Source organism: Pinus tabuliformis, chromosome 3_1, assembly GCF_031772625.1.
Source record: "Pinus tabuliformis cultivar Carrire ecotype Pingquan chromosome 3_1, CPIR1, whole genome shotgun sequence".
NCBI classification, from domain to species: domain Eukaryota; kingdom Viridiplantae; phylum Streptophyta; class Pinopsida; order Pinales; family Pinaceae; genus Pinus; species Pinus tabuliformis.
The window spans coordinates 256,586,183-256,604,975 of NC_142301.1; the positions used below are offsets into that span (position 1 = coordinate 256,586,183).

At 32.4% G+C, this 18,793-nt stretch overlaps 1 protein-coding gene across 1 annotated transcript; it reads left to right on the forward strand.

The window, feature by feature from the left end:
• Positions 1–11,366: 11,366 nt before the first annotated feature.
• On the forward strand, positions 11,367–17,073 carry LOC149186776 (putative LRR receptor-like serine/threonine-protein kinase At5g48740). Its single transcript, XM_089411121.1, has 17 exons — positions 11,367–11,575; positions 11,739–12,276; positions 12,579–13,057; positions 13,151–13,277; positions 13,364–13,435; positions 13,603–13,671; positions 13,777–13,848; positions 14,364–14,432; positions 14,564–14,635; positions 14,730–14,801; positions 14,918–15,108; positions 15,215–15,423; positions 15,531–15,672; positions 15,785–15,829; positions 15,988–16,180; positions 16,282–16,414; positions 16,593–17,073. Exons 1-17 carry the CDS (start codon positions 11,500–11,502, stop codon positions 16,962–16,964), a joined length of 2,931 nt encoding a protein of 976 aa, XP_089267247.1. The 5' UTR covers positions 11,367–11,499; the 3' UTR covers positions 16,965–17,073.
• Positions 17,074–18,793: the final 1,720 nt, after the last annotated feature.

The following is an 18,793-nucleotide window of genomic DNA, read 5'->3' on the forward strand; positions in this document are numbered from 1 at the left end:
TATACTCCACATGAATATCATGGGTCAATACCATGGGTTCTCATAAACATGGAGTTGAAAAACCATCCCTAACTTGACCAAGTCAAATTTACATTAACTACCAACAAAAATAAAAATAATAATAACTTAGAAGTTTTATTTTTATTATTTTAGTTTGAAGTTATTTTTATTTTAACATACGATTATTTTTATTTTTATTTTATTTTGACCAAGTGAAATGTTTACATGATGTTTGGTGCAACAATAATTTTATATCATATTCAAAATTAAATACTTAAAAAATATTATATTTAAAAAGATAAATTTGAGTGTGAGAAAATGTATAATTGATATATTTTAAAAAATATTTTAATACAATATTTAAATAAATTATTTGAATATTTACGTTAATTAATCTATTTTAATGTCATTTTTTTATAATGTAATATAAAGGTAAAGTGAAAATAAAATAATATTTATTTAATGTTAATCATGATAAAATATTTTAATGTTTAAAAAGAAGAATTAATAAAAAACAAAAGCAATTAGTTATTTAATAATAATAATAATTTAATTTTAAGAAAATGATTAAGTTAGACATCAAATTGGTGTATGGAACCCATGTTTGTGGGAGAAAAGACCTACCTCCAAGTAATTGATTATTAAAAATTATTTCTTAGAATATTTTAAAATATTCATAACTAAATTAGCCCACGGGGCTTTGGATTGACAGTGAATGGGTGCACTGTTAAGGCACTCCTTGCGATAGGTCACTGGTTCAAATCCCCGTGGGTGCTTACCTACCCAACAAAACAAAATAAAAATCAAAACTATTCAAAATGATTCTCATGAACTATTTTATTTATTTATTCATATATAAAAAACAAAAAAATGTAGATAAAATGATTCAAAATGATTCCCACTGCTTTTTCCATATCATAAGCCATGAAAATGAAGTACTACCAAAAATTTAGTAAAGATGTGGATAAGGTGTTCTTTAATATGAGGAACAAATAAGTCAATGTCATAACAAAACAATGATGGGTATATCATTTAGGAGTTGTGTCTATGGAGGTGGAGGAATTGTTTGGACAGCCAAAAGTCGCTGGAATAGGTAAAAAAAATTCAAAAAATCTTGTGGAAGCAATATTTAAATCATGTTTTTGATGGTGGAAATAGATTCAGCGCCATCAAAAACTTCTAAAGCACTTAAAATTACGAGGTTTGATAGTGTTTGCTTAGATTTACAAAAATCTCTACTAAATTTTTTCAAAATATAACTGGAATTTCCATAACTTTCAGGACAAAAAAACATAATCGTTAAACTATTGCTATCACTTATTATATTAAAAATAATCCATATTAATACAGTCATAATGAAAGTGATAAAAATACCTACTTAATCTAATTAACAGTAGTTATCTTCATTAGTATAAAAATACACTAACAATATAGATGCAGTGACGATTTTAAATTAAATTAATTTTTTATATATTATTTTATTTTATAAATTAAAATTAATTAAATCTAACTAATATTTTTAAAAGGATCAGAATTGAAAATCACTAAAATTCTAAATCATGGGATCCAATAATAAGAAAAAGATTAACTCTATCATTTATACAAACAACCAACCACAAGTAGAACGTGAAATCCGCAATCAATTATTGCCTGCCTTTTCCAATGATGATGGTCACGACGGATCTTTCCTTTTGGGACGATGCATGAAATTTGAAAACCACTAACGACAAGGAAGACATGGAATCGTACCCGATATTTTCTTCTTTCAACTGTTCCCACTGTATCACCATTACTTTTACACCCAAACCAAATGCATCCTTGTGTGGAAGACAATAATTTATTTTACAAGTGGATATCAATTAAACATAAAACATCCTTTCAGAGAATATCCATCAAATACATCTTTACGTTTTTTGACTGCTAAATATCAAGCACTATGGGCATATTATGAAATAGGTTAAGTTAATGATTAGCTTATTATCTTTTTCTGTCTTATATACGGAATATGAATAAAATGTAATTTAATAGATATGATTTAAAATGAATTAGTCTATATTATATAGATATATATATATAATTGTATGGTAATTTAATTATATAAATTAAATGATTTGTAAATATACATTTAAATACTTATTTTATTTTATAATATATGTTGCCAAAAATTTTAAAAATCATAAAAATAAATTAAATTATAATTTTATTTTAAACTAATATCATTATTAATTATAAAACTAAAGATTATATCAATTAAACATATATACATTAAAAAAATATAAAACATGAATAACATAGCAAAATAACAATAAGCAATAAGAGATTCAATATCATAAATAAAACTCTAATGGAAATTGAATTTGATATGACATTTTCTTTAATTAGATTGAAAAGAAGTAACAGTTAGTTAATTTTATGATAAATCTCAAACCTTTATCCTAATTACTTGATTTTAAATTATTGTGGATATTCCACTCAATTTGTCACCATAGATATACTAAAATATATTAGAAAATCTGAAATCTACACTTCGAGGGTTTATTTCTTCTTAGATTTCTAAATTTGTTAATTATTGTTCAATTTCATATGCATGCAAACTATAATGTGCAAAAAATAGAGAAAAATGAAATAAAACTCACAACCACAATTGATACAATATATAACCTGGGAAACCCTTTTGGGAAAAACTCAGCTAGAAGTTGAGGCCACTTTGTTGTATTTCTCTGAATGGAAAAATGAATTAAACTACAAAGAAGTAAGGTTTGTGGACAATGGGATGTTATGCATAAACCCTCTTTGTTTTCTTTTGTCGACCCAAAAGTTTTCTAATCCTATGTGGAAAAGAAAAATCCATTGAAAAGGTTCTACTTAAGTTCGTCAACACTCTTTCCTTTATATACAACACTTAGTTGATTTGCCAATGTACGTAGAAATAACGTGCACATCTCTTTGTGCCTTGTTTCTCTCCATTGTGCTCCTCCATACACCTTGATCCAGGTGGATACTAGTGGCCATTCGCCTATTCCACCTAGACCTCCAGTTGATTTCATCAGTTTCCTTCGTTATAACAACATTTACTATTTTTAGTAGTTTTACGGATTCTGAACTTCTAGATCTCTTTTGACCCCCTAAACGGTGTTTTCCTTGGTTATAGCAACATTTACAATTTTTAGCAGTTTTACGAATCCTGAACTTCTGGACCTCTTTTGACCTCCTAAACGGCTTTTTTTAGGTCTGCAGTAGGCCCGTAGCGTTAGGCAGGGGTTTGTCATTAACCCTGTAGCACCTAGAGATATTTTTCCAACAAGGTATCGTATGTGCCAAATGAAGATCATATGACCAAGTTACGACCCCAAAAATTGGGCTGCCCAACTAACCCCAACGGGCCCACAAACTCTTTGCGTTCCATCTCATGGGGTTACGATTTTGGTTGTTTAGTGTTTCCCTTTGTTGTTCAATAATAAAAAGGCCCTTGAGCCTCATTATAACACAGTTTAGAGACATGTAGTCATCACATCTCTTCTTAAAGATAAAACTATTATCGCTCGAGCTATTTTATTTTCATTCTGTATGTAAGCATAGTTTAGTTTTTTGATATTAATGAAATGAAGTTTTATTGCTACTGCATCTCTATGTTTATGGTTAAATTTGTATTTTGTTGCATTTCAGTATAAGTCCAGATTAGTGGTATCAGAGCAGTTTGTCCTTCCTCTGTTTTTCTTTGCATGTCTCGAATGAGACCAGGGTATAAGGAGTTAGGGGTCGAATTGGTTGAGCTTTTGTACGACCAACCTTGCAAACCCCGATGCCCTCTCATGGTGGAAGAAAAGAAAGATGAGGGAACAAGATATCCCTTCAAAATATTGCTTGAAGAATCCCTCGAGCGACAAAAGAATGCGATGATGGACAACTTTTCCTAGATCCTTCGTCGACTACACATCGACGACGAATCTTCATCCAGAGGCCACTCTTGAGGCACCATTTTATGTAAGGTACAAGTAAATTTTCAAATTCTCATATTTGAAGGCTAGACAAATGTAGATGTCATAGATAAATGGTTAAATCCATTAGAAGAATATTTTTTGGTTCATGATTTTTCAATTGGGAAAAGATTACTTTTGCACTCCTTAAAGTCACCCCCCACGTCAAGGAGTGATGGGAAAACTATTGTGAGAAGAGGGATGAGAGGCAACCCTCACTATTTTTGTGTCTGTGCCTAACAATGAAGAAGTCAATGCCAAACAATTGAGGATCCAAAGAAAGATAAATCACTGCAGTCATATTAAGAATGTGTCGAGATTTGAAGATCCAAAGATAGAGAAATTTGTGTAATGATATTAAGAATGTGTTGAGATGCCTTAAGGGATAGTTCAATTGGTCAAGTCCCCATAGTTAAAGTATCCTTTACTACTAAGAGGTCACTCGTTCAATTCTTTTGACACTTTTTCGTAATTGAGTCGGTGATTTCCTTGTGATTTCCTTTTGTTTGATGTACATGGTACAAATATTCTATGGATATTGAGCGGGTGATTTCCTTTTCTTGGATGTACATGGTACAAATATTCTATGGATGTAGTGGTCACTTCAATTCTTTTGACACTTTTTCGTAATTGAGCCAGTGATTTCCTTTTGTTGGATGTACATGGTACAAATATTCTATGGATATTGAGCCGGTGATTTCCTTTTGTTGGATGTACATGGTACAAGTATTCTATGGATGTAGTGGTCAGTGGAAAATCCATAGAACACATGAAAATAATAATAAAAATAAAACAAATGAACTTTTGATAGATGTACATGGTACAAATATTCTATGGATGTAGTGGTGACTGGTGTTGGGACTCTGGACACCACATATCTCCACAATGGTATGATATTGTCCACTTTGGGCCTAGGCTCTCATGGATTTGTTTTTGGGCTTTACCCCAAAAGGCCTCATACCAATGGAGATATTTGTTCATCCTTATATACCCATGATCCTTCCCACTTCTACCACTTCTAATCAATGTGGGACTTTGTTCGTATACCCAACAACTGGAAAATCCATAAAACACGGGAAAATAATAATAAAAATAAAAAAAATAGACTTTTGATGGATGTACATGGTACAAATATTCTATGGATGTAGTGGTTCCTGGAAAATCCATAAAACAAGAAAGCAATAATAATAAAAAAAATGAACTTTTAATGGATGTACATGGTACAAATATTCTATGGATATAGTGGTGACTGGAAAATCCATAAAACACAGGAAAATAATAATAAAAATAAAAGAAATGAAAAACCCCAGAGATTTATTAAAGAGGTAAATGGAAAGAAAAAGGAATGTGAGATTTATTAGAGGGAGAAATGGAAAGAAAAAGGAATGTGCTGGTCGGTGGTTGTCGACCAAAAAAAGAAATTTAGTAGTTATAAAAATTGCCATATGGATGTGAAAAAGGGCTCATAAATCGTTATACAGGGATTCTTGCATTTATATAATACACGAATGAAAAACAGTGTGAAAAAGGGAATTCAGGATTCAAAAGTTGCCGTATGAAGTGCGGCCAAGAAATGAAGAAAGCATTGGGAAATTTTCCTATATAGAAGGTCAAATCTGTCTAAAATTCTTGAGAAGATCATGTGAAAAAATTGCCACAGTACATAGGAAGGGAAATCGGGGTGGACACATGAAGAAATTAAGGATAAATTTTTTTGAAAATTTTTAACTAAATTCTAATCCTGTCAGTTCCTCTACCTAAAAATATCATGTCTCGTCTAAGATTAAGTATCTTCATCCGCCTAATCCGCAGGTTGCTGTGCTAAACATCACAATGATTTCTTAACCACGGTGCGTCCAGTGAATCTAGATACAGTGGATCGGTCTCTTGGGAGATAGAGACTTATGACTACGGAGAGCTCGGTCAAGGAAGCCCGCGCCGAGACTTCTGGGCGGCCGTTGGATCGACCGCTTCAAAAATGTCCCCAAAATTCTCGCACTCCCACCCGTGGATGTGTTTTCACCATCCGACACTCTACGCGAATGGTTTGGTTGTCGTTAGCCACTTTTTTTGACCCTGACCAAGTTAAAAGTTAGGAGAGTTGAATGACAACTTTGTGACCCAGATTCAAGTTTCAACTGCCTTATCTCCACTATGTTGATTTTTTTTTTTATTCTTGCTGACGGCAAGAAGAGTAATACGTGGAGAGAAATTGATGTTATTAATGTTAATATTAATTTTAGTTTTACAAAATTCATTAATATATATATTTTTTTAATTTTTTTTGAATATTTAAAAAAATAAATTTGATTTTGTATTTTTTTAATTTTTATTTTATTATGGCAAATTAGTTATTTATTGGAGTAATTTAGGGAAGACTTAAAATATGTGGAGATTCCATTAAGGTTGAGAGAGCCTACTACTTAAGCTTTATCATAAAGAATTAAATTTCTATGAGATTTAAAACTAAATAGAAAAAATAACATCTTATATTAATCATTCAATAGTTTTACAAGATTTTTTTTTTTAATAATATAAATATTTTGAAAAATACATCAAATTTATAAATCTTCTTTTTACTTAAATAATTTCAATTAATAAAAATAAAAAAATTTCAATAAAAAATTTATAAAAAAAAATACTTTAAATATTTCAAAAAATATATCAAATTTATAAACGTCTCTTTCCGATCTAAATAATATCAACATAATAATTCATAAAACATGATCATAAATTTTTAAGATAATAAAAGTAGTACAAGTAGAAACATTCAAAGAAAATAAAAAGAAATAAAACTTAGAAAAAATACGCTAACACAAATATCAAAATTAAATAAAAAATGAATTTATTTAAAAATAAATAAATTTATAACAACATCCATAAAAATTTAACCCTTGGTACGTTAGCAATGAAGTTCAAAATTTAGCTTGGGTACATTACCAATGAAGTCCATTAAACTTACCTTTATGATTTCATAAATATGAAATTCTATAAAATGATAATTGTGGTAAATTTGGTTTTCATTTAAGTAGTTTGTTGCTAGTTGGTTTAAACAACTTTATTCATTGTTGTCATTAAGTAGATGTATGAAAAATATGGGATTGTTAAATGGTTTGTCACGAGGTCATTTTCTAATTAGATATAGTTAAAAATAATTCATGAGGGTTAATATATTTTCTAATTTGTAAAAATTAATGATGAATTGGTCAAAAATATTATATGGGGTTAATTTTGAGTTTCAAAATTCATTCCAAAGTGTCTATAGGGATGGAATTGGATGGAGAATAAGTAGTCTCGAGATGATTTGATTTGTTTATTGAAAATGATTAAAAATTGGTTAAAGTTATTAATATTTTTGTTTGAAAAAAACTAATATGTTAAATTCATTAATTTTGATTAGTTGTTTTAGTGTGAAATTCTATTCTAGGTGATTGAAACTCAATTTAAGTTGAGAAATAGATAGGATGAAAGTTGGGCAAAGTGCAATGGCTAGGATTTGTGTAGGCTTTTAGATCGTTGCATACATCATCGAGCTCTGGTTCATTTCTGTGGAATATGATGGCAGAGTCTTTGGAGAGTTTTGACAAAGCTTGGTGATTACAATCGCGGGATCTTTGCAGTCTAAATTTTCTCTAAAATCGCCATCGAGTTATGGATCTTACCTGTGGTTTTTTACGACAGGGTAAGCCATGATCTCTATCTACAACAGGATTTCACAGAATTGGAGGCATCATGTCACATATACACCCAACCACAGGTAAATGCATTCGAATTGGGTCCAAGGTTTTATGCCTAACGTCATGCACTTACTCTTCTTATTGAAGCTCAGGCACTGATTCGCTTTTGCTTATGGATAGCTGATGGATCAAATAGAAAAAGTTTGAAACAAATATGCCCTAGATCTAGGTTGTGGGCCCTTATATGTTTAGATCAGAGCCATGATCTATTGTGGTGTGTTATATTCTTTCCATGACTAGCTGCACATGTTGTACGTTGCACCGGATATAACAGGGGACTCACAGGGGGGCAAAGGCCCCCCTGTATGGGGTGCGAGGCAGCACCCCAGGATTTTTTTTTTTATGCAGACCTAAGGATGGGGGGCGAACCCAAAGATTGTGGGTGGACCTCCCCATGGTTTTGTGCATGGGTTTTGCACATGATTTTAGGCATGCTGATTTTCTTCCCATGATATTTTGTAGATCTGGTCAAGGGAACTACAATATATATGAAACTAAGGGATATATATTGTGGGATTCTACTATCCACAAAAATCATTGCTAGAAGAAATATAATATTTGATGAATCCCCTCTCATTAAAGAAGTTAATATAGAACTTGATTTGAAACTATTAGGAACATGTACCACTAAATCAACACATTCAACCTGAGATTCAACCATCTACACAAAATAAGAATAAGCTTCTGAGGATAAATAATTTATGATGTTGAAGATCTTTAGGAATATGTGGAAATTCCCCAACCAACACCAAGAAGATCTACATGGGAGAGAAATCCTCCTAAAATGTATTTCTATTTGGTTTCATTTATTGTTTCGGTTACTAAAAATAGGAAACCTTCTTGTTATTATGAAGTAAAAAATAATATCAATAATGATAAATGGAAGATGGAAATGAAATAAGAGATAGATTCCTTAGAGAAAAGTAAGACATGGTACTTGGCAGAACTTCCTCAAGAAGGAAAAATTATTGGGTATAAGTGGGTACAAGTTGAAGAAAGATGTTTATGGTAATGTTGAAAGGTACAAAGCCATATTTTTCACAATGGGGTAATTTTAGATAGAATATGTTGATTTGCATGAGATCTCTTCACTAGTTGTTAAACGCGTTTATGTTTGTATTGTATTGATGCTAGTTTCTTTACTTGATTTATAGCTAGAGAAACTAGATATTAAACTAACATTTTTACATGGAGATTTAGATGAGGAGATATACATGGAACAAATAGAAGGAGTTGTTAAACATTAAAAAAAAAGACAATTTGCAAGCTCAAGAAGACATTGTATGGCTTAAAGCAGTCTCCTAGGAAATTGTATAAGAAGTTTGATTCCTTCATGATGAGCTAGAATCATACTAGAAGTGAGTATGAGGATTATGTTAATTTAAAAAGTTTGAATGGTATATTCATTATCTTGGTGATTGGGACAAGAGGAGGTCTAATTGACATTATATCTTTACTCTTGCAGGAGAATATATTAGTTGGATTTCAAATCTTCAAGAAAAAATTATCTTATCCACTACTAAGGTAAAATATATTTTTGTCTAACATGTTTGCAAAGAGCCAAGTTGGTTGAAGAGTCTTCTAGATGAGTTTAAAATAATAGAGAACAATGTCACCATATCCTGTGATAGTTAAAGTATTATCCATTTGACTACAAATCCAAATTGTCATAGTAAGACTAAGCATATTTATATTAAGCACCATTTTGTAAGATATCTTATTAATAGAGGTGAAGTAGATCTTCAAGAGGTCCACACTTAAACAAATGTATAACCATGTTTACAATTCGAGTGTTAGATATCATTTTTTAGGATTCAATTGCGTTAACCCCCAATACTTAATTAGTGTTGTTAGAAAAGCTACTATGGTGTTTGGTTTCTCTTGGCTTACAGAAGAGGTGATGGAAGGGCCTCAGAAAATACATAATATAAATTGTTGTCAAGGTGGAGATTGCTAGAATTTGTGACAACAACAATTAAAAGAGACTATAAGAAGTCAATTTTTTTGTAAGTATATATTTGGTGGTTTGTTTAATGATGTTGGTTTATTAAATTGGTGGGAGTTTGTATAACAAATGTAAGAGATCTATATAACCAACATAGATCCATCTTAAATACAGGTCTAAAATACAGGTCTAACATGAGCTGAGAGGGATCCAATTTCCTCAATTGCAATTTTTTATGAGCAAAAATGATTTAAATGTTTTGTATAGTTATTTAATTTTTTTCACATATTTTAAAATTTTTATTTTGGCCGACATCAGCAAAATTTCAACTTCTATGACAGACGGACAGGGTTACACATCATACTGAGTTTTAGAATGAGCCTTGGAGCACAACTAGAGAGATTAAAGTGAATTGTAAACCTAATTTTCTTTTGATAGATAAAATACCTTACAATTTCCTTAATTCCTTGACACACTATAAAGATTTTGCAATGGAAAATTCATATTTTGTAACTTATTCCTCATCTTTATTTAATCATTTTTATTTTATTATGGGTTGTACATACAAAGAAAACAAAATCTAAAGAAGGGATAAAAATAAACTCATATGAAAATTAAAAGTTTATTATTGCTTTCGAAAAGACTCAACACGTTGAATTTTGGGAGACTATCACAAATGATTCCATAACATTCTTTGTAATATCTTACACTAACACCCTTTAGAAATTTTGCACCATGATTTTTAAATCACAAAGATGAAAGGTAAAAACCTTTCACTCCGAAGTGTATTTATATATTTACAAAACCAACTAGGTTTGGAATATAATGACTTAAAAGAACCAATGAAATGGTAATGGGAATGTTATAGCGAATAGGGTGGTAATTTCCTTGCTAAAATCAACCATATGTTACAAGTTCCATAATATAATTGAATATAAAAACAAATAAATCAATAATATAAAAAATCCAGGATGAATTACCTGGCAAACACTTTGGAGATGCTTTTTCACTCATGGAGGAAGAGGGTCAAGCAAGAGGGCGGAGTAGGAGAGGATTCACACAAATTCTTGGGAAGAAACGGAGTAGGTCCCCAACATTGAAAGAATAGGACAGAGGTGTCATTAGGATTACTATAAGCTATTATTACTTCGTAAAAATTGTATTGCACCATTATTCATTATTAATTACTTTAATCTTTTGAATAGAAATTAAAATAAATATTTAAATAGTAAGAAATTATCAAAATCAAATTAAAATTAAAATTAGTTAAGTTGATATTTACATTGAAATAATTTTTTTAGAATTTTAATTTAATTATTAATAATTATTTTTATAAAATATTTAAAATATTTAAATAACCATCATTAAATGTATCTTAAAAATAATTATACCATATTAAAATAAAAATAAATCTTTAAGATTAAAAAAAAAACAAAAACAAACATTTTCATCTATATATTAATCTTTTACAATATTTAATTAATTTTTATTTAATTAATGATTTAAAATATTTAATATCCTATAAATTAACGGTACGCGTAACCTTCTAAAGTAGAACAAACTCTGGGGACCATGTGTTCACAGGGAACCACAAGAATATTAGAATTTTAACATTAAATTAAAATAACTTTTGAAACATTGAAAGTGTCTATTGAAAATTAGTGAAAGATGATCCCACCATCAGTATTTCCTCGTGAAACACAGTAATCATGTCTGCAAGAAAACATAATAGATCCCATCTATTGACTGAATAGTTGCATGTTTCTAATTGTATTTCAACTCCCAGAGAAGCATGGATCTAGTGTATGTCTGAATCCTTCTAATCATAACGAGGGAAAAAATGGGCTACTGCATATGGGTCTTTTGGCTGCCTATGAGCCTCCTGTTATTGTTTGTCAACGTTATTGCTCAGCCAGGTATTGCTGAACATTTTAGAACATCTAATGCCCAATATTCTCTTCTTTCCCTTTTGTTTACTTTGATTCCTGTCACTGGAGCTCAAATCGCTTATGCAGTGCTATTTTTATTCTTTTGCTCAACAAAAATTATTTAGTTATTTATTTAAATTTTGGATACCAGGATTTCTTAGCATTGATTGCGGAGGTAAAGGGAATCACACTGCCCAAAACAACATCACATGGTCCAGTGACGCTGATTACATACACGTCGGTGAGATAGCAGACATAGGGAATGCCTCTGAAGAAGCGGAGGGTTCCTACTTGCGTACTCTCAGGTTTTTCCCAAAACCTCTGAAAAAGTCATGCTATCACTTGCCTGTGACCCCCACTGTGCCTTACTTGTTAAGAACATGGTTTGCCATCGGTAATTACACTGGATTCAAACAATCGCCAAGCTTCCAACTCTCGATTGAGACTTTGGGTATGTTGTTTTCCGATAACATAACAGCTTATGACGATCCAGTGTCTGAAGAAGTAATCTTTGTTAGTTCCGGCAATGTGGTGTATGTTTGCTTGATCAGAACCTCAGAGAGTGACGATCCCTTTATCACTTCTATTGAGTTGAGGGCCCTCAGAGAAGGCATGTATAGACAGGCAAAGCCAGGAACATTGTTGCTCTTAGAGAGAAGAATAGATTTTGCTGGAATATCAACGGTTAGGTAAATATTTTAAGCCTTTTCATCCTTCCATTTCACTTCGTGGTATTACCAGCTATAAATTTATGTATTTTTTGACGTAGTTGTTGAAAATGGTGAAATACTGTGTTCCATGGTGCGTTAAGAGTTCATCTTTCAAAAAAATAAATTGAAAGTATAAAGTTAGGGAAACATTTCGCACCGATCATAAAAGAGCTCAGAGCAACTTTGATGTGTGGAGGCCAATTTTGATGCAGTTGTCATGTTTTGCAGTTATACTTTTTTTAATGATTGAACTGAATATCTTTGTATGGTGAACTAAGCAGGTATCCTGAAGACAACTTTGATCGCATCTGGACGTCAGATTTCATGTTCAATAGTCATGATATAGGTGGTGCACGGAATGTAAGTTCGGAAGAGCCCATTTCAACAAAAAATACCGAAAACCTTCCCCCAAGTGCTGTAATGCAAACTGCCTTTGTTTTAAACAGCTCAGTGATGCCGATCGGGGGTGGACAGACGAATGGGAAGAAATCAGTACTGTTTCTGTATTTGGCAGAGATTGTAAAGCTAAATATGTCTGAATGGAGATCTTTCTACGTTATGATAAACGGGGAAAATAGGTCTGGAATCATTACTATGGTGGATATGTACTCTACCCTACAGCTAACATTTCTATCTAATGAAACAGATAGAATCTTACTTGACCTTCAGCAAGCCAGTAACTCCACCAGCAGTCCCATAATCAACGCCTACGAGACTTACATACTAGTTGGTACCCAACCCGCAACGTCTTCACAAGATAGTAAGTGCGCTGACTAAACATGCACGTACTGAAATGACTAAAATCCCTCTAACCGATGTGTTTCAACGTCTAACAGTAGATATTAAATTGCAGTTGAACATCTTGACGCGATCAAAAACAGGTTTGGCATAAAAGATTGGATTTCAGATCCTTGCTATTTGATCCCCTGGGAAGGAATTCGCTGTGATAACAAATCTTCGACCATAAGAATATCGGAATTGTAAGTTTAATCCTTTCATTTGTACCCAGTTTATGACTTTTACTTGCTTGCGAAGAGTGAGTTTATGATAATCATCCTGTTGTCAGAAATTTGGCTGGAAGGAATTTTACAGGAGCGGTACCTGCAGATATTGGACAGTTGACCGCATTAGTTAACGTGTAAGCAGTATTATGTTTTCTTAAAGTTGAAGTACTCCTCTGAGTGTAAAATACCCATACCCATTGCAATTGAAAAATGTCTCCATGTCCACTTTCGTAATTGCACATACTTTATCTTTGAATATTATACTGATACCACATTCATCCATTCGTTTTGAAATTATTAGGTCACTTGCCAATAATCACCTGATTGGAGCTTTGCCAAACTTTTCCAAATTAGCTATGTTGGAGAGACTGTAAGTTTAGTTTGTCCGTCCTTTAATCTTAGTCAAATGCCTTTTAAAGAAACCAACTCTACGTCATGAAAATTGCAACAATTTAGATTCTCCCTTGGCGTGCAGACATCTGCAACACAACAACTTGAGTGGTAATATTCCAGACTGGCTATCTCAACTTAAAAAGCTAAAAGAGCTGTACGTCTCTCTTACCTCTATTGCGAGTTACCGTTCAAAATCATAATAAAATAATTAGCAATATCATTTGAGGCTTGTTAAAATGTCGTGTAATTTTTTTTATAATATTGACCAAATATTGGTGGTTTATATTTCGTTTTACATGTCAAAATGCTGTGTAATGTTGTCTTCAAAGTGAACCTTATTTACTTTGCTTTATAAAAAATTAATTGGGGAAGTCTTTTAAGTTGTTTAGGTATTATGATCGGTTAATATGAGATAGGTGAATTCCCCACATTAACTTCTTAAAATATTGCAAACTCCATTCAGTGTCCCATACTCAAATCAGGGAGATGCTAGATGGAATTGCCAGAATACATACATTTGTACAATTTATTTTAAATTTATTTATTTATATTATTAATTTTCTATAAAATATTATATCAAAATGGCCTGTGAATTATGGAAAAGCTGCAGTTTCTCTTTCAATACTATATTAGTTCTGGGCATTTATCCTTTCGTGCTTAAATTACCAGATCACTGGATAATAACAATCTCGTAGGATCTTGGCCAAACTTGTCCAATTTAACCGCATTGGAGAAATTGTAAGCATTTCTCCTTAACGCAAAGCCTCACTTTGTTCGATCTTTTCCCATAAGTTAGTTGGGTGGGTTAGAAAATAAATAATAACAAAGAAATCGCTATTTCACAAAAATTTTGTTGGCTTGGTGTACAGACATCTTACAAACAACAACCTGAGTGGTAGTGTTCCAGAGTGGCTATCTGAACTCAAGAACCTTAAAGAATTGTGAGTCTCTCTCCCCGACTACTTTTGGAAATCCCGAGTTCAAATAATAGTATATTATAACATTCCGCTCTATCTTTATCACTATGGCGAACAGGTTTATAGAAAATAATAATTTCAGCGGTGTAATTCCTTGGCAACTCCTCAACAAGGCTTCATTGAATGTCAGGTAATGAAATATCAAAATTTATTTATATTATTAACCACGAATTCCCATTCTCATATGTTCATGTTGAGACGTTAACTTTTAATTTCATTCAAATCCTCTTTTTTTGTTTACTGCAGATATTCTGGAAACCAATACCTCTGTATTCGTATGCATAAGGGGAAATGTGTTCTATATAATTCAGGAAAGGACAATCTGAGTGTTGTCCTTGGAATAACGATAAGCGGAGCTTTAGTGATGTCTTTAGCGTTGATGGTGGGTATGGCCGTGTATTGGAAGAAGTTCAGGACAAAACAACGTCGCAACGAAGGTCTAGAGATAAATTGAATTTTAATTAAAACACTTTAATATGGGTGGGCATCCTCTCCGTTAAATAAAATAACACTGCGCTTTTATGAAATATTTTCTGATTGCAGACCACCCGGTGATTACGGTGAGCAATACAACAAAGTGCAAGGCCTTTACTCCGGAAGAGATTATGGTAGCGACACAGAACTTTAGTCGGAAGATTGGGCAAGGGGGTTTTGGATCGGTTTTCTTTGGTAAATTACCCCAAGGAAAAGAGATAGCGGTGAAAGTGCTCTCACTGTTCTCCAGACAAGGAATTGATGAGTACCAGAATGAGGTGATTCTGGACTTCTTCAATATCTGCATCTGTCTTGTTTTTTGGCTGCACTCATGTATAACGACAACAGTAAAATTCAGGTATAAGCCATTTTACTTGATTGGCAGATTGATCTTCTCTCCAGAATCCATCATAAGAACTTGGTGTCTTTACTCGGATACTGTAACGAATCAAGAGAGCTGATGCTGATCTACGATCACATGTCTGGAGGGTCCCTAAGGGACCGCCTTTATGGTAAATATTTCGCTTATTAATTTTGTTTCATTCAGTTTCCTCATGTAAGTTGCAACACTATATATAGCAAAATGCATATTTGAATTTAAAATTTAATTTGCATGTCCTAGCGCTGCACTTTCAACACTAAATTGGAAAACAAGGCTCAAAATAGCTTTGGATGCAGCACATGGTAACTCTTCTCTAAAGTACTTTCATAAGCTATATATTTTTTTGATCTAAAAACTCCAAGCCAAATATATTTTGATCTAAAAATTCGTTCATTGTCATGAACCATGTACTCGTGATCGGCATTTTTTTCATGTTATACACCTGCTATCTTTTATGAAGGATTGGAGTACCTGCACGTAGGTTGCACCCCAAAGATAATTCACAGAGATATTAAGACCTCCAACATCCTTTTAGACATCGATCTGAACGCAAAAGTAGCCGACTTTGGTCTCTCAAAGATGACAATTGACGATGGTGAGGCTTCACATGTGACCACTATGGTGAAAGGAACGCCAGGATACCTCGATCCAGAGTATAATATCCCACACATAACTTGTACTTTGTTTGCAATATTAATCATTTTAATGCAACATAACTTGTACTTTTTAATGTTTGTTTGAGATGTTTCTGCAGCTATTTTCGCACCCAAATGTTGACTGAGAAGAGTGATATATATAGTTTTGGAGTGGTGTTGTTAGAAATCATATGCAGCAGACCACCCATAATTGCATGTCAATCTGAAGAGCGACTTAACCTTGTTCACTGGGTAAGAAATGTTATTATAATTTATCATTATAAACTGGAAACAGCAACCTATTGGCAAGATAATTGATGGCATTGCGCTGCACGTTCCAATAGTTTATGATATTCAGATACATTTTCGTACAGTTTTAATTTATGATAATCCAATGCAATTTATTTAATATATCTGGACGGATTTATAGGTGACACCGTATGTGTATGTGGAGTTGGATGAAAATCCCGGCAAATCAATAAGTGGGGAAATTGAAGAAATAGTAGACAAGAGAATGGGTGGAAACTACGACATTGAAGCAATGGCTGATTTTGCCAAACTAGCCCTTCGATGTGTTGATGCTAAGCCATCTTTTAGGCCTACCGCAAGTGAAGTTGTTGCAGAGATAAAAGAGATTATCGCACATGAGAATAAGAATAATGCTCTCCCAATTTCAGAGGAAATTGGTATCGAACATGGAGATTTGCAGGCCGGCCCCGTTCCTTTACATGCAGAGTGTAGTAAACGCAATGATATGGTGTGGCATGACAACAGCTGCAACATCAGTCAAGAAGGAAGATGAGTGGAAATGTAGTATATCAATTCCATGATGTAGATGTTGATTATATAAAGGAATCATGTATGTGATAATGAAAGCAATTTGCTTCTTTAATAAAGTTGCTTTAACGAATTGACAATGGCCTTTCGTTACTAATAATTGTGCACTTTATATTTCTACTATTGTGTTGAATAGATCTGTGGAATGAAACTGGATCGTGGAAGATGCTCAACGGATAAATCAATCATTTTAATTTCGTGCACTATGGATCTTTACTTTTATCTTGATTAGATACGTGGAATGAATTGGTCCATGGAGCAATTTTATATTAGGGTACACATGATTTTCTTGAATCTTAAATAAAATTTCACATGGGCTTGTCGATAGCTTCTTCAGTCGATTCTTACCATCAGATCCCCTATACTCGTGCGTTTCGCCAAGCTATCATTTTATGTGAGGCATAGATTTCTAATAAAATAGCGCTTGTCAGTTCAACGGTCTTAACGCATACCGTGCACGTTTTATTTTTCATGTGGAAAACGATCGAATGAGAATGTGCAAACGCCTGACAAAAAAAAATCATATTTTTCTTTTTATGTTACATGAAATAGATTATCTTAAATGTATTGGTCGACAATATTTCTTTAAAAAAATACAAAATTAGTTTTTTTAAAATATTAATAATTTAGAGATGGGGAAAAATATTTCATTTTCATTCTCAACGGTAAGTTATATATTTTAATTTGTATATAAAATAATATGAATATTGATCAATTTTAAATCTATCACGTATTTAGAAGGACCAAATCTCTTAATATATAAATTTTTTTAAAGTGAAAAGAGATTTTATCCATGTGAAAGATTCATAGATCCAAAGTTAACATAAGGTTGGTTCAATTTCTCTTTTAAATAGGTTATACTCCACATGAATATCATGGGTCAATACCATGGGTTCTCTTAAACATGGAGTTGAAAAACCATCCATAACTTGACCAAGTCAAATTTACATTAACTACCAACAAAAATAAAAATAATAATAACTTAGAAGTTTTATTTTTATTATTTTAGTTTGAAGTTATTTTTATTTTAACATACGGTTATTTGTGTTAGAGCATAACAGTGCACAGTGGAAAATAAAAGACAAATATAGTATAAAAACCATACACAAATGACACAGTGATTTAACGTGGTTCACCCAACCAATCTAGGCTATGTCCACCAAACAGAGGCATCGACAATCTTATTATTAATCAGGAGATTACAAATAATTATTTTCTTACACTCTCTATACCACACCCCAATATCTATACGGGCATATATTTTATAGCTAAGAGAATCCAAGTGACTCATAAATCCTCTCACAACAAATATAGGATGCATTAACTCTTTCCCAACAAAATAGAGCTAATTCAGCAACAAATCCTATTGTTGTCACATACATGAGATTTTTCCCAAATTTAATAAAACAGAAAATCTCAACAATCTCCACCTTGACAACAATTAGCCTGATGCCCTGTGCATTTATTATTTTTATCTTTTCTGCAAGCCAAGAGAAGCCAAACACCAACGTAGCTTCTCTGACAAAACTGATTTCGTGAACATGTCCGCACAATTTTCCTTCGTATGCACATTTTCGAGAGAAACACCCATTTCAGTGATAACCTGTCTTACAAAATGGTACTTGATTGGTATATGCTTTGATTTACTATGATAGGCTGGATTCTTAGCCAAATGTATTGCACTTTGACTATCACAAAATAACTTGTTGTTGTCTTGTAACCTACCAAACTCACCAAACAAACCTTTCAACCAAATCGCTTCTTTGCAAGCATGTGAAGCAGCAATGTATTCTG